Source organism: Chiloscyllium punctatum, chromosome 15 (assembly GCF_047496795.1).
Source record: "Chiloscyllium punctatum isolate Juve2018m chromosome 15, sChiPun1.3, whole genome shotgun sequence".
Classification (NCBI taxonomy): Eukaryota; Metazoa; Chordata; class Chondrichthyes; order Orectolobiformes; family Hemiscylliidae; genus Chiloscyllium; species Chiloscyllium punctatum.
The window spans coordinates 24,998,265-25,012,524 of record NC_092753.1 but is presented as its reverse complement, the minus strand read 5'-3'; the positions used below and the strand labels follow the sequence as shown (position 1 = coordinate 25,012,524).

The following is a 14,260-nucleotide window of genomic DNA, read 5'->3' as shown; positions in this document are numbered from 1 at the left end:
GGGCACAAGTTTAAGGTGAGAGGGGAAAGATTTAAAAGGCACTTGAAGGGCAAATTTTTCACACAGAGAACAGTGTGTATATAGGACAAGCTTCCATAGGATGTGGTGGAGGCTGGTATCGTTACAATATTTAAAAGGCATCTGGATGTGTACATGAGGGAATTGGGGGGTTTGGAGGGAATTGGGCCTGGCAAATGGGAGGAGATCAATTGAGGATATCTGGTGTTACAACATGGTGGTGAGCACTTCTAATTAACCCAAACACCCAGAAAAGCTTCCTGCTCCTCAGATGCTGCCTGACCTGCTGGCCTTTGCCAGTACCACTCTAGTCTCGCTAGTTTTGTTATAAATTGTCTTACAATTGTGTCCTCCACAACCACCTGATGAAGGAGCAGCGCTCCAAAAGCGAGTGCTTCCAATTAAACCTGTTGGACTATAACCTGGTGTTGTGTGATCTGTAACTTTGTACACCCCAGTCCAACACCAGCATCTCCAAATCACTTTAGTCTTGACTCTCACCTTGTAATCTGTTAAAGTATGAGTGACAGGGAACTCCCAAATTCCACTGCTTAAAGAAAAAAAAATCAATTTATTCTTTAACTGTAAAAGTGAACATTAAACAACAACTATTTACAACTCTAAGTCCCCTTTATCTGAATTAGTTATGCCCTGCTCTTAACTCTATAACAGTACACTGGTCCAATAAACATGGATTAAAATTACATCAATTTCATTTCCAAACCACACAGCAGTTGTCACCGACTGTCTTCATCTTCCTCTGGCTGAATGCCAGTTCGACCTCCCAACGTCTGTCTTTAAGGTGTTGGGAGGTTGAATAATTTCCTGCTGGTTCTGTAGGTTAGCCCCGCTCCAGCGAAGAGCTCGTCGGCAGTGAGGCATTGCAGCAAGGTCGATCGGAGCAGTTTTGGGGAGCAATGACACAGCCCGGTCCGAACGGGGAATGGCATGGTGATGGAGCCATTTGTCATTACCACGACTTCCATGTTGTAGTGGAGCAGGCGAAGGATGGTGACAAACTTCAAGGTGCTGCCAAAGCAGAGAAGGATGCTCCATAATGCTTCCTTCATCAGGAATGAGGCTTGTGGCCCCGGGGTGCTGAGAGATAAATGGGAGATGGCTGGGGCTTTGAGGGGGGAAGTAGCTGGGAATGTGCCAGGTAAATGAAGGTGGGGGAAAAGATGATAGATTGGAAAGGAGGGTGGAGTGGATAGGTGGGAAGGAAGATGGAAAGGTAGGACAGGTCAAGAGGGTGATAGTACCCAGCTGGAAGGTTGGAACTGGAATAAGGTGGGGGGGGGGAAATGAGGAAACTGGTGAAATCCACATTGATCCCATGGGGTTGGAAGGTCCCGAGGCGGAAGATGAGGCATTCTTCCTCCAGTCGTTGGGTGGTAAGGGTTTGGCAATGGAGGAGGCCCAGGACCTGCATGTCTGTGGTGGAGTAGGAGGAGGAGTTAAAGTGTGCAACTACGAGGTGGTGGGGTTGGTTGGTGTGGGTGTCCCAGAGATGTTCTCTGAAATAATCCGCAGGTTGGTGTTCTGTCTCCCCGATGTCGAGGAGACCACATAAGAACAAATATGGCAATGATAGCTTTCAATATTGTAGAGTGTCCCAGCGTAGTCTTTTTGAAGTTGACAATATCACTGTTGTAGCAGACACATGGAGAAGATAATTTCAACACAGCAGGATGTCAAAGATGAATAAGTAGTAAGATAATCATTTTTTATGAAGCGATGTTGATAGAGGAACCAGCATTGGTCAGTGCTCAGGGCAGAATAAGTATGCTTTTTCTGAAGTATTGTCATAGGATTAGATTTACATGAGAGGGCTGACAGAGTTTCAGACAGTGCTTCCCAGTACTGTATGGGAATGTATAATGCCCAGTGTCTACCAGTGGATCTCAGAATGCGAGCTTAGTGCTGAGGCTGAGGCTCTGGTATCAAACAGATTGTGGCTTAATGGGTGGCTCAGTGGCTGCAGTGGTTACTCAAGGACCTCAAACATGGGGAGTCCAAACCCACAGCAATGTTCATTAGCTCAACACAACCTTCACTCTGGAACTTGAAAAATTCTCAGTTGAGAAGTCCCCAAACTCCAGGCTGACCCTTTCAGTGCTGGGTTAGAGGTGCCAACTTTCAGCCAATGCTGCATCTAAGCAGTACAGAGAGTTCATTCTCCCAGTGGCCTAACCAACATTTTTCCCTAAATTATACCCCCTCCAAAGAAGGTTCATCAAACCTGCGGTCTTGTTTGGAGAACGTGTCTTGCGCAAATAACAGCACAGATTCAACCTGGACAATTACTGTCCCATCAATCACCCATTAATGTTGATCATCAGTAAAATGATGGAAGGGGCCATCAACAGTGCTATCAAGGAACACTTGCTCAGCAATAACCTGCTCAGTGACGCCCAGTTTGGGTTCCATCAGGGTCACTCAGCTCCTGACCCCATTACAGCCTTGGTTCAAACATGGACAAAAGAGCTGAATTCCAGAGGGGAGGTGAGAGTGACAGCCCTTGACATTGAGGCTGCATTTGACCGAGTATGACATTAAGGAGCCTTAGCAAAACTGGAATCAATGGGTATTGAGGGCAAATTCTCCAGAGGTTGACATCAGACCTGGATCATGGGAAGACAGTCATGTTGTTAGAGGTCAGTCATCTCAGCTCCAGGACATCTCTGCAGGAGTCCCTCAGGGTAGTGTCCTAGGCCCCAGTCATCTTCAGCTGCTTCATCAATGACCTTCTCTCCAACATAAGGTCAGAAGTTGGGATTTTCGGTGATAATAGCACACTGTTCAGCACCACTTGCGACTCCTCAGATACTGAAGCAACCCAAACGCAACAAGATCTGGACAATATCCTGGCTTGGGCTGACAAGTGGCAAGTAACATCCACGCCACACAAATGCCAAGCAATATGAGACAATCAAACCACTGCTCCTTGATATTCAATGGTATTACCATCGCTGATCAACATCTTCAGGACTGTCATTGACCAGAAAGCCAACTGAACTCACCACATAAACACAGTGGCTACAAGAGCAGGTCAGAGGATAGGAAGATTCATAGCAAGTAACTCACCTCCTGACTCCCCAAAGCCTATTCACCATCTGCAAGGTACGAGTCAGGAGTGTGATGGGATATTCCCCACTTGCCTGGATGGGTGCAGCTACAATGACACTCAAGAAGCTTGACACCATCCGGGACAAAGAAGCCCAGTTTTTTAGGCACCACATCCATAAGCATCCACTCCCTCCACCACTGGCACTCAGTAGCAGCAGTGTGTACTGTCTACAAGATGCACTGCAGAAATTCACGCAGGATCCTCAGACAGCACCTTCCAAACCCACAACCACTTCCAGCTAGAAGGACAAGGGCAGCAGTTAAACGGGAATGAGCCCACCTTCAGGTTCCCCTCCGACCCACTCACCATTCTGACTTGGAAACAATTCCTTCACTGTCGCTGGATCAAAATCCTGGAATACCCTCCCTAATGGCATTGTGGGTCAACCCACAGCAGATGGACTGCAGCGGTTCAAGAAAGCAGCTCACCACATCCTTCTCAAGGGTAACTAGGGAGGGGTAATAAATGCAGGCTAGGCGGCGACACCCACAGCGCACAAATGAATATTAAATAAAATTGGCTGCAGCTTCTGCAAATACTAAAACAGTGACAAGACTTTCAGAAAACATTCTGTTTTGGGCACATTCCATTTTGTGAAGACTACAAAGGTTACATCGTAAACACCGTTGTTCCAGTTTATTTTCCATCAATCTGTAAATGCAAAATAAAACACTGGGCTCAACGCATAACAAAAAGAAATTCCAGCGAATAAATCACTGGATATTAAAAGGTAAATTAATGGTCAGGGTGTGATGTTTGTTTTTTGCATACGGTACCTTACCATAGGGAACTGATAAACTAGGGAAATACTGCCATCTAGAGGAGCTGAAGAGAAACTACAGTTTGAGATCTGAGGGCAGAAGATAAAACGGTTTTGAGAGAGTTAATGTCTGTTCCACTGCGATGCAGCTCCGAGGGCCATAAACACTCTTTCTGGCTGAAACAATGGTTTACTTGCACACCTGCCTGTTTCACACCTTGGATTCTTTGGAGCTAGAAGATTGGAAATTTCAAGTTTCTTTTCCACCTCTAAACTAGGGCAGCAGCTACTGGGCAGATATGTGTACCTCTGTTGGGAAAAAAACCCTATAACTGAGATGAGGAGAAATTATTTTACTCAGAAGATTGTGAACTTTTGGAATTCCCTACCATAGAGGATTGTGAAAGCTCAATCTTTGAGTATGTTTAAAGTAGAGGTTGATAATCTTTTTGATTAACGTCAGTCTAAAAACTGGCATTCATCCATGATCATGTTGAATAGTGAAGCAGGTTTGATGGGCGGAATGGTCTGCTCATATTGTTCCTGTGACAGCACAGAAACACACCCTTCGGTCCAACCAGTCCATGCCGATCACAATCCCAAACTAAACTAAATCCCACCTGCCTGCTCCTGGCCCATATCCCTCCAATCCTTTCCTATTCATGAACTTATCCAAGTATCTTTGAAATATTGTAATTGTACCCACTTCCCACATATGAATTACACTCGATGTGAAATATTTGCCCCTCATGTCTTTTTAAAATCTCTCTCCTCTCCCCTTATAAATATGTCCCCTGGTCTTGAAATTTGCCCATCCTCGGGAAAAGACACTGACCATTAATCATATTTATACCCCTCATAATGTTATAAGTCTCTGTAAGGTCACCCCTCAACTTCCTATGCTCCAGTGAAAAAGTCCCAGCCTATCCAGCCTTTCTTGATAACTCAAACCTTCCATACCCGATAACACCCTGGTGAATCTCTTCTGAACCTCTCCAGCTTAATAATATCCTTTCAGTGGCCTGGGACATTCAGCCTCAGACCTTCGGGTGACCATCCTCCAAGGCAGACTTCGGGACAGGCAACAACACAAAGTGGCCGAGCAGAGGCTGATGGCCAAGTTCTGTACCCATGGGGATGGCCTCAACCGGGACATTGGGTTCATGTCACACTACAGATGTCCCCACTACACTATACACTCTCTCTCACACACACACACACACACTCTTTCTCTCACACACACACTCACATACTCACACTCTCATGCAGACCCTCTTTCATATACGAGCTCTCTCTCACACACACACACACACACATATACACCCCCACACTCACACCCTCTCACAGGCTTATGCCCCATCACACTCACACACACACTTTACCAAGCTTACACATACCCATACACACACTCTATCACATGCATTCACACTCACTCTGTCTCTCCTGCATGCGCATACATATAAGTTTATGAGGTGAATTTGTATCTGCAGAAATATATTTGCAGATACATTCTATTTTGCTCAAAACATGCACAACCTACAGTCATTCTATAAATCCACTTTAGAAATAAAAACAGTCTGACTCAAGATTGGGACACAGACAGACTTTAACCTCACACCTTTAATGCATTGTCTGAGCTGAGATGGCACATTTTGTTAGAAAACCTGAAGTTATCTTGAAAATGTAACTTAAAAGAAGTTCTGGGATTTACATATTTAAGAACCGAAACAGGCAAACCCATTCTAAAAGATGGAAGACTTAGTCTAGGTTTATCATTTCAGCTGCGAGACACTGTAATCTTTTGCTATAAATTCTGTGTCTTATGGTCCTGCTCCACAACCACCTGATGAAGAAGCAGTGCTTCGAAAACTAGTGCCTCCAAATAGAGTAGTTGGACTGAAACCAGAGGCTGCCCTTGACTTACTGTGTCGGGCCCCTCTGACTGAAGGCTGTCTCTCTTGGCCTGGCTGAGGACTTTGAGACATGTCGGGCAGTACAGTGGCTCAGCAGTTAGCACTGCTGCCTCACAGCACCAGGGACCTGGGTTCGATTCCAGCCTTGGGCCAGTCTGTATCTCCGTGGGTTTCCTCCTACAGTCCAAGGATGTGCAGGTCAGGTGAATTGGCCATGCTAAATTACCCATAGTGTTAGGTGCATTAGTCAGAGGGAAATATAGGGTAGGATAATGGGTCTGGGTGGTTTACTCTTCAGAGGGGTGTTGTGGACTTGTTGGGCTGAAGGGCCTGTTTCCATACTGTAGAATGTAATGTGCATGCAGTGTTTTACCTGCAAATGCCACTGGCACACAGTGCAGATGCAGCATTGAAGGTGCCATAATGCAATATGTCTCCCCTTGACTGATCAGTGCTGACAATCACAACAAGCTGCCTGTCTGCACTAAACAGCGAGGCAAGACTGAAGTACTGAGAGCCTTTGATCTCTGGCAGAGGGTCAAGGTACAAAAAGGAAAGGCAAAGATACTGTGAGCATCCGGGAAGAAACAAAGTGAGGGAGCACTAAGAGAGCACTCGAGGAGCTCAGAGACGCAACCAACTTGTGAGCTGGCTGCCTGCCCCTGTCTTGGTGTCCTGGCAACAGTACAGCACAAAATGGTGTCAGAGGAGAGCACTCCAATGCACGCATCAGAGATGTGAAGAGAGAGTGCAGTATAGTTGATGCTTGTCCGATGCCAATGTCTCTGAACGCAGTGGAGGTGTGGTGCAGGCAGTAACTGGCCATGCAGTGTGCCCCACAACATTGGTGACTGCAGGCTATGACAGAGGTGAGCTAGAGACACGAGGTTGGGAATTCATACTGTAAAGTCATACAGTACAGAAGAGGTCCTTTGGCCCATCAAGTCTGTACTGCAAAAAATATACTATGACCTACACTTTGCCTTTTTGGTTTTAGCTTCTCTTCAGCAGATGGAAGAATGAGAAAGTATATATGAATGAGGCAAGATTAGGTAATAATGGTAATGATTTCACTGCTCTCTCGCGAGATTCCCATGTCACTGTTCAACCCTTGGTTGGAGATGTAGACATTTTCCTCTTGACATTGAAAATCTAATTTCTGCTGATCTCACCTGACTCTCCAATGCCCACATAGTTCAGGGGTTGGAAGGTTCCACCATGTGACTCTGCCCACTTGTTTATGCTACCAGTGAACTGATCGATTCTGGCCTGTGTTCCTACAGATTATAGGCAATCTGTGTGGCTCACAGATAACACAGTCTTAGCAGATAAGGTTAAGGATAATCCAAAGAGATTCTACAAGCATGTTAAGAACAAAAGAGCAACCAGAGAGAGGGTAGGGCCCCTTAAAGATCAACCTCAGGAGATGGGAGAGAATATTTCACATCAATTTTTACTGTGGAGAAAGAATTAGAGGACTAGAGAACTCAAGGAAATAAATATTGATATTTCAAAAACAGCTCATATTACAGAAGAGGAAGTGCTAGAGGTCTTCGAAAACCTCTGCGACCTGATCTCGTGGATCCTAGGACATTGTGGGAAGTTAGGGAATTAATTGCAGGGCTCCTAGCAGAAATACTTGTATAATCTATAACCACAGGTGAAGTGTTGGAGGACTGAAGTAGTAAATCCTAGCCTCTGACCTGCTCTTGTAGCCAAGTTTATGCAGTGTGTCCAGTTGAGTTTGTGATCAATGGTAACTCCCATTGATGTGGTGGTGGTTAGATTGTCACTTATTGGTGGTAGTCATAGCCTGGCTCTTGTGTGGCATGAATGTTATTTGTCAATTGTCAACCCAAGCCTGGATATTGTCAGGATCTTGTTGCATTTGAACATGGATCGCTTCAGAAACTTGCCCAACACTACGCCTTTTGTGATAATTATTATTTTCAGGTCCTCACCTACCTTCGCCTCTTTGTCAATTATTGGCATGTTAGTAGTGTCCTTCACTGAACACTGACAGAAAATACTTGCTCAATGCCTCGGCCATTTCCTCGTGTCCCATTACTAAATGCCCCTTCTCGTCCTCTAAAGGACCGATGTTCTCTTCAGCCACACTTTTTTGTTTTATATATTTATAGAAGCCTTTGCTAGTTTTTTCTCATGTTCTACCTTACTTTTCTTCATAGCTCTTTTTGTGGCTTTCTGTTGACCTTTAAAATTTTCTCAATCTTCTAGTTGCCTGCTCATCCCCACAGACACCCATGGCAGATTACCCCTTTTCTCAGATTACCCCTTTTCTCAGGCTTTCCTTTTCAATGGAATGTACTTTTGCTAAGCACTGTGAAAAATTGCTTTGAAAGTGCTCCACTGTTCATCAGTGTACCACCATAAAGTCTTTGCTTCCAATCTACTTTGGCCAAGTCCTCCCTCGTTCTATTGTAGTCCCCCTTGTTTAAGCACAGGACCCTAGCATTGGATTTTATCTTCACACTCTCCATCTGTATTCAAAATGCAACCAAACTGTGATCACTCCTTCCAAGAGGATCCCTAACTATGAGGTCATTAATTATTCCTGTTTCATTACACAGGACCAGATCTAGGTTAGCTTGCTCCCTCGTCCATTCCATTACAGATTGTTCAAGGAAACTACCACCGATACATTCAATCAACTCCTTCTGAAGGCTACCCTGACAGACCTGGTTCGATCAATTGACATATAGATTAAAATCCCCCATAACTGCTGTATTTTACAGGTATTAGTTATTTCTTTGTTTATTGCTTGCCTCAATATGATATTATTATTCGGTTGCCTATAGACTACACCTATCAGTGATTTTAGATAACACAGAAGAGGTATGTAATACTCCTGCCAGTGAAAGGAGCCACAATTGTGGCCATTAAATTCAGCACCATACCTCCAGGAGATGTTATGTCTGGCCTTGGGTGTGGGTCCTCAATTTGTTACAATTAGATTAGATTACTTACAGTGTGGAAACAGGCCCTTCAGCCCATCAAGTCCACACCGACCCGCCGAAGCGCACCCACCCAGACCCATTCCCCTACATTTACCCCTGCACCTAACACTATGGGCAATTTAGCATGGCCAATTCACCTAACCTGCACATTTTTGGATTGTGGAAGGAAACTGGAGCACCACGCAGACACGGGGAGAATGCGCAAACTCCACATAGAGAGTCGCCTGAGGCGGGAATTGAACCCGGGTCTCTGGCACTGTGCCACCGTGCCACCCAATTGTAGACGGAATACCTAAAATGGGGATTAGTTGTTGTGTGAGGAGATAAAACGAGTTCCTCTTCTTGTCACAAATGGTCCATTTAAAAAAGGATCTCTTTTCCCACCTAAATGAGTGCGTACTTCTATGAAAATAACTAAGTCAGGAAAGCCTGGTTAATTTAAGGAGCAAGTTTATTAGTTATTAGAAAAGACAATAAAACACAAGACACATTGACACGGGGTAAAAATGCGAATGGGGTAAAAAGCTTAGAGCTTAAAAAATATATGAATCAATCTCTGGCTTCTGTGAAGAGTAAATAATAGAATGTCACAACCATTCATTTGGATGATGTCAGTAATGCAGACATTGCTTCACTACCAATGATTCTTTCCCCTGCCATTTGTGCTTTTGTTTTGTTCCCTTCATGACAGTGACATTGTCAGCTTGCTTGGAATCTAGTACTTGGAATGAGAGAGGAGGTCTGTCACTACCTGCAGAACAGGGGTACCTAATGGTTGTTCTAGAGCCATAATCTTCACAGTACAGTAGCTCACGCTAGCAAATACTAACACACAGAGGCTAGGGGCTGCAGTGAATTTTAAAATATTTTTCTTTTATTCCTGAGAGTGCAATACATAAACATGCCTTTTCTGTAATATCGACAGTCTGGGATTTAACCTACAGGAGATGGCTCTCCAGCTGAAAGGGTAATCAGTTTTGGTCTTGGTTCTCTTCCTTTTAAGTCTGTCTGTCTGAGGTTTCCCTGACCCCCTTCAGCTGTGATAGTCCATGCTTTTCACACAAAGACTTTCAGCTATCACTGAATTCTATCTGCAGAGTTTACCTTACCATTGTTGGCTTTTTTAAAAATAAACAGGTTATGTTAAAATATCCATTGTTTGTAAATAAGACAGGATTATGATCTGCTGTTGCGACAGGTTAATCCTTTTTGAACTAATGAAAACATTACTGATAAAAGCACAGCATAATTTTACCCACAATTAGAGCTTCAATGAGTAACAATTCTAACATGCTCCAACACAACTGGGGAGAAGGGTTGAATTGATACGGCAAAACAAACTACAATTAGCAGAATATTTGATAGGTGTTGTCCAGAGTTTGCACATGAAACATTGCGCAAGGGTGTCTGTCCTGCTCTGATTATGTTGTCTGGTATGATGGATTCACACTACCCAGCCCACCGTGAAAGCAATACAGAAATACACTTTAGATGAGGGTAGACAGCAAACAATTTAGAGGAAGCCAGGCTTGGAACCCATTGAAGATGAAATGTTGCTTTTTCAAGGCACACTGATTAGATCAGTATTTCAGCATAAATGAGAGATACAATACACATGTATTTGGAAACCCAGAGTTTGATTAGGAGAAGTCTTTATGCATGGGAGATCATGCCTCACAAATTTGTTAGAGTTCTTTGATGAAGTGACCAGGAAGGTTGACGAGGGCAGGGCGGTAGATGTAGTCTATGTGGATTTCAGTAAGGCCTTTGATAAGGTTCCACATGGTAGGCTGCTCCGGAAGTTTAGATTGTATGGAATCCAGGGGGACCTGGCAAATTCGATATACAATTGGCTTGATGGTAGGAAGCAGAGGGTAATAGTGGAAGGATGCTTGTTGGACTGGAGGCCTGTGACTAGTGGAGTGCCTCAGGGGTCAGTACTGGGCCCACTGTGGTTTGTTATCTATATCAATGATTTGGATGAGAATGTACAAGGCATGATTAGTAAGTTTGCAGATGACACTCAAATAGGTGGTATTGTGAACAGTGAGGAAGGTTATCAGAAATTGCAGCAGGACCTTGATCAGCTGGGGAAGTGGGCTGAGAAATGGCAAACGGAGTTTAATATAGATAGGTGTGAGGTCTTGCATTTTGGAAAGTCAAATCAAGGTAGGAATTTCATGGTGAATGGTAGGACCTTAAGGAATGTAGTGGTACCTTGGGGTTCAGGTGCATGCTTCTCTGAAAGTGGAGTCACAGTTAGACAGGGCAGGGAAGAAGGCTTTTGGCACACTGGTCTTCATCAGTCAGGGCACTGAGTATAGACGTTGGGAAGTTATACTCCAATTGAATAGGACATTGGTGAGGCTGCACTTGGAGTATTGTGTTCCATTTTGATCACCTTGTTAGAGGAAGGATATTATTAAACAGGAAAGAATGCAGCAGAAATGTACAAGGATGTTGCCAGGACTCAATGGTCTGAGTTATAGGGAGAGGTTGGACAAGCTGGGAATTCTGTTTTAAACAAAGAAGACTGAGGGGGGAATCTTTTAGAGGTGTACAAAGCAATGAGAGACACGGATAGGGTGAATGGATTCAGTCTTTTTTCCAGGGTTGGGGAATCACAGACTAGAAGGCATCAGTTTAAGGTGAGAGGGGAAAGAAAAAAAGGGAATTGGAGGGACAACTTTTTTTTTAAACAGAGGGTGGTATGCATATGGAATGAGCTGCTGACAAAGGTTATTGAGGTGGATACATTAAAACTTTTAAAAAGCATTTGGACAAATACATGGATAGGAAAGTTTTAGAAGGATATGGGTGAAGAGTGTGGTGCTGAAGTGCTTATGTCCGAAACGTGGATTCTCCAGCTCCTCGGATGCTGCCTGACCTGCTGTGCTTTTCCAGCACCACACTCTTGACTCCGACCTCCAGCATCGGCAGTCCTCACTTTCTCCTTTAGAAGGATACGGGCCAAGTGCAGGAAACTGGGATTTGCATGGATGGACATTTTTGCCGGCATGGACCAGTTTGGGCCAGACAGCCTGTCTCTGTACCACATAACCATATGACTTGTGAGTAAGAGGTGTTACTGACTCAACCTCTCTCTGCCAGTAACCCTGCCTTTGATTAAACTCCTCAGTAATGGAGCTGTGGCTTCACATTCAGCTCAAAGGATTAAGGAACCATAATAGTCAGAGCCTTTTCTTAGCACCAAGTGGATGGTCAAACATTCACGGCTGTGATTTGGTTTCCCAGCAATGATTAATAATGGACCCTCTCCAGGTCTGATTGATAGCTCGAGGTCAGGTAAAGGAAATGGGTTGAAGGTGGAAAAATGGAACATAAGTAGCCATTTCCTAAATGAAGAGAATCATCGTCTCCAATCAAAGTGAAGTTGAAGGATGAGTGAAGTGGAATCTAGCAGAGAGATCGTGTTGGAGGCCACAGAATTTGGACCACCTGCCAAGTTCTTCTCTCCAGTTGGTTCATTGTAGAAGCTGGATCACTTTCTCATAGTCACTGTCACACTGTAGCAAGAGATCTTCAAGAACGGATGGTTCACAATCAGGGAAACAGCTCTGGAGTTTCATCAAATTCCAGTCAAAAACGGTATCTGTTGAACAAAACACAGTGGGCGATGGAGTCAGTGACTCAGTAAAACTAGGCCCCGTCCTCGTCCCCTCAACAATCACAAGCACCATACAGGCTCTCACTACTTTCCTGACTGTTTCAAAACCATTGTCATCATTCCCCTCCACAAAAAAGTAATCCATGAGCCCTCGCTGCATGCCCTGAAATTCCCGAACGTACTATCACTTCTCAATACTGTTTGTCGGAAATCCGTGGTTTATCCCTTCAATCCAGTTTCTGCCGCAAACATTTTAAGAAAATTAAGACCCATTTCAATGTCCCAGATGATATCTTGTGAGTGTCCAACCATGGGAGTGGTGAATTCCCCCTCCAGTTTGGAAAGTGTGTTACCACAGAATCGCAGCATTGTCGCAGCCAAGAAAGAGGTATTTTGGCTCACGGGTTCTGTTACAGAGTGTCAATCTTCTGCCCTTTTCCCATATCCATGCACTCTATCCAAATAACCATCCAGTGCCCTGTTGAACGCCTCATTTGAACTTGCGTCCACCACATTTCCAGATATCCTAACTACCCGCTGTGTTTTTTTTCACTTGCTGTTTTTACTCATCATTTTAAATCTATGCTGTCGTAAAAATGCATGGCTTTAGGAGAAAGTGAGGATTGCAGATGCTAGAGATCAGAGTCGAGAGTGTGGTGCTGGAAAAGCACAGCAGGTCAGGCAGCATCCCAGGAGCAGGAGAATCAATGTTTCAGAATCTTGATGAAGGGCTTATGCCTGAAACGTCGATTCTCCTGCTCCTCGGATGCTGCCTGACCTGCTGCGCTTTTCCAGCACCACACTCTCAACTGCATGGCAATAGGGCTAGAGTATTAGCACGGATACTGGATTGGTTGACTACCAGGAAGCAAAGAGTGGGGATAAATGAGTGCTATTCTGGCTGGCAATCAGTGACTAGTGGTGCGCCTCAGGGATTAGTTGGGACCGCAATTATTTACAACTTATAGAGATGATTTGGAGTTTGCAGATGACACTAAGACGAGTGGCAGAGCAAAGTGTGCAGAGTACTGTGAAACTTTGCAGAGGGACACAGATGCATTGAGTGAGTGCGCAATGGTCTGGCAGATGGAATACAATGTTAATAAACGTGAAGTCATCCATTTTGGTAGGAGTAACAGTAAAAAGGACTACGACTTGAATGGTAAAATGTTGCAGAATGCTGCTGAGCAGAGGGACCTTGGTGTCCTTGTGCATGAATCACAGATGGTTGGTCTGCAAGTACAACAGGTAATTAGGGAGGCAAATGGAATTTTGTCCTTCATTGTTAAAGAGATTGAGTTTAAAAGCAGGGAGGTTTTATGTTGTGCTGGTGAGGTTACATCTGAAGTACTGCGTACAGTTTTGGTCTCCTTATTTGAGAAAGGATGGACTGCCACTGGATGTTGATTCCGGAGTTGAGGGGGTTGGTTTATGAGGAGCGACTGATTAAACTGGGATTATATTCATTCGAATTCAAAAGATTGAGGGGGGGGCATCTTACAGAAACATATAAAATTATGAAGGGAATCGATAAGATAGAAGTAGAGAGGATGCTTCGACGAGCAGGTGAGGCTAGGACAAGAGGGCATGGCCTCAAGATTAGAGGGAACAGACTTAGGACTGAATTGAGAAGGAACTTCTGCACCCAGAGGGTTGTGAATATATGGAATTCCTTGCCCAGGGAAGCAGTTTACGCTTAGCGTTAAACGTTTTTAAAGCTAAGGTAGATTTTTTTTTGAACAATAAAGGAATTAAGGGATATGGTGGGAGGGGGAGTAAGTGGATCAGAGTCCACGAAAAGATCAGCCATGATCTTATTGAATGGCGGGGTGG

The 14,260-nt window shown here is 44.3% G+C and overlaps 1 protein-coding gene across 2 annotated transcripts in view; it reads right to left on the bottom strand.

Annotated features, from left to right (window-relative positions):
* Window positions 1-9,232: 9,232 nt before the first annotated feature.
* Window positions 9,233-14,260, bottom strand: part of epsti1 (epithelial stromal interaction 1) — a 53,456-nt gene continuing 48,428 nt past the window's right edge. For both annotated transcript variants that reach the window (XM_072584784.1, XM_072584785.1), the window contains exon 10: window positions 9,233-12,412. In XM_072584784.1, the coding sequence (XP_072440885.1) occupies window positions 12,285-12,412 (128 nt within the window). In that variant the 3' untranslated portion in view covers window positions 9,233-12,284. The remainder of the gene's footprint in view (window positions 12,413-14,260) is intronic.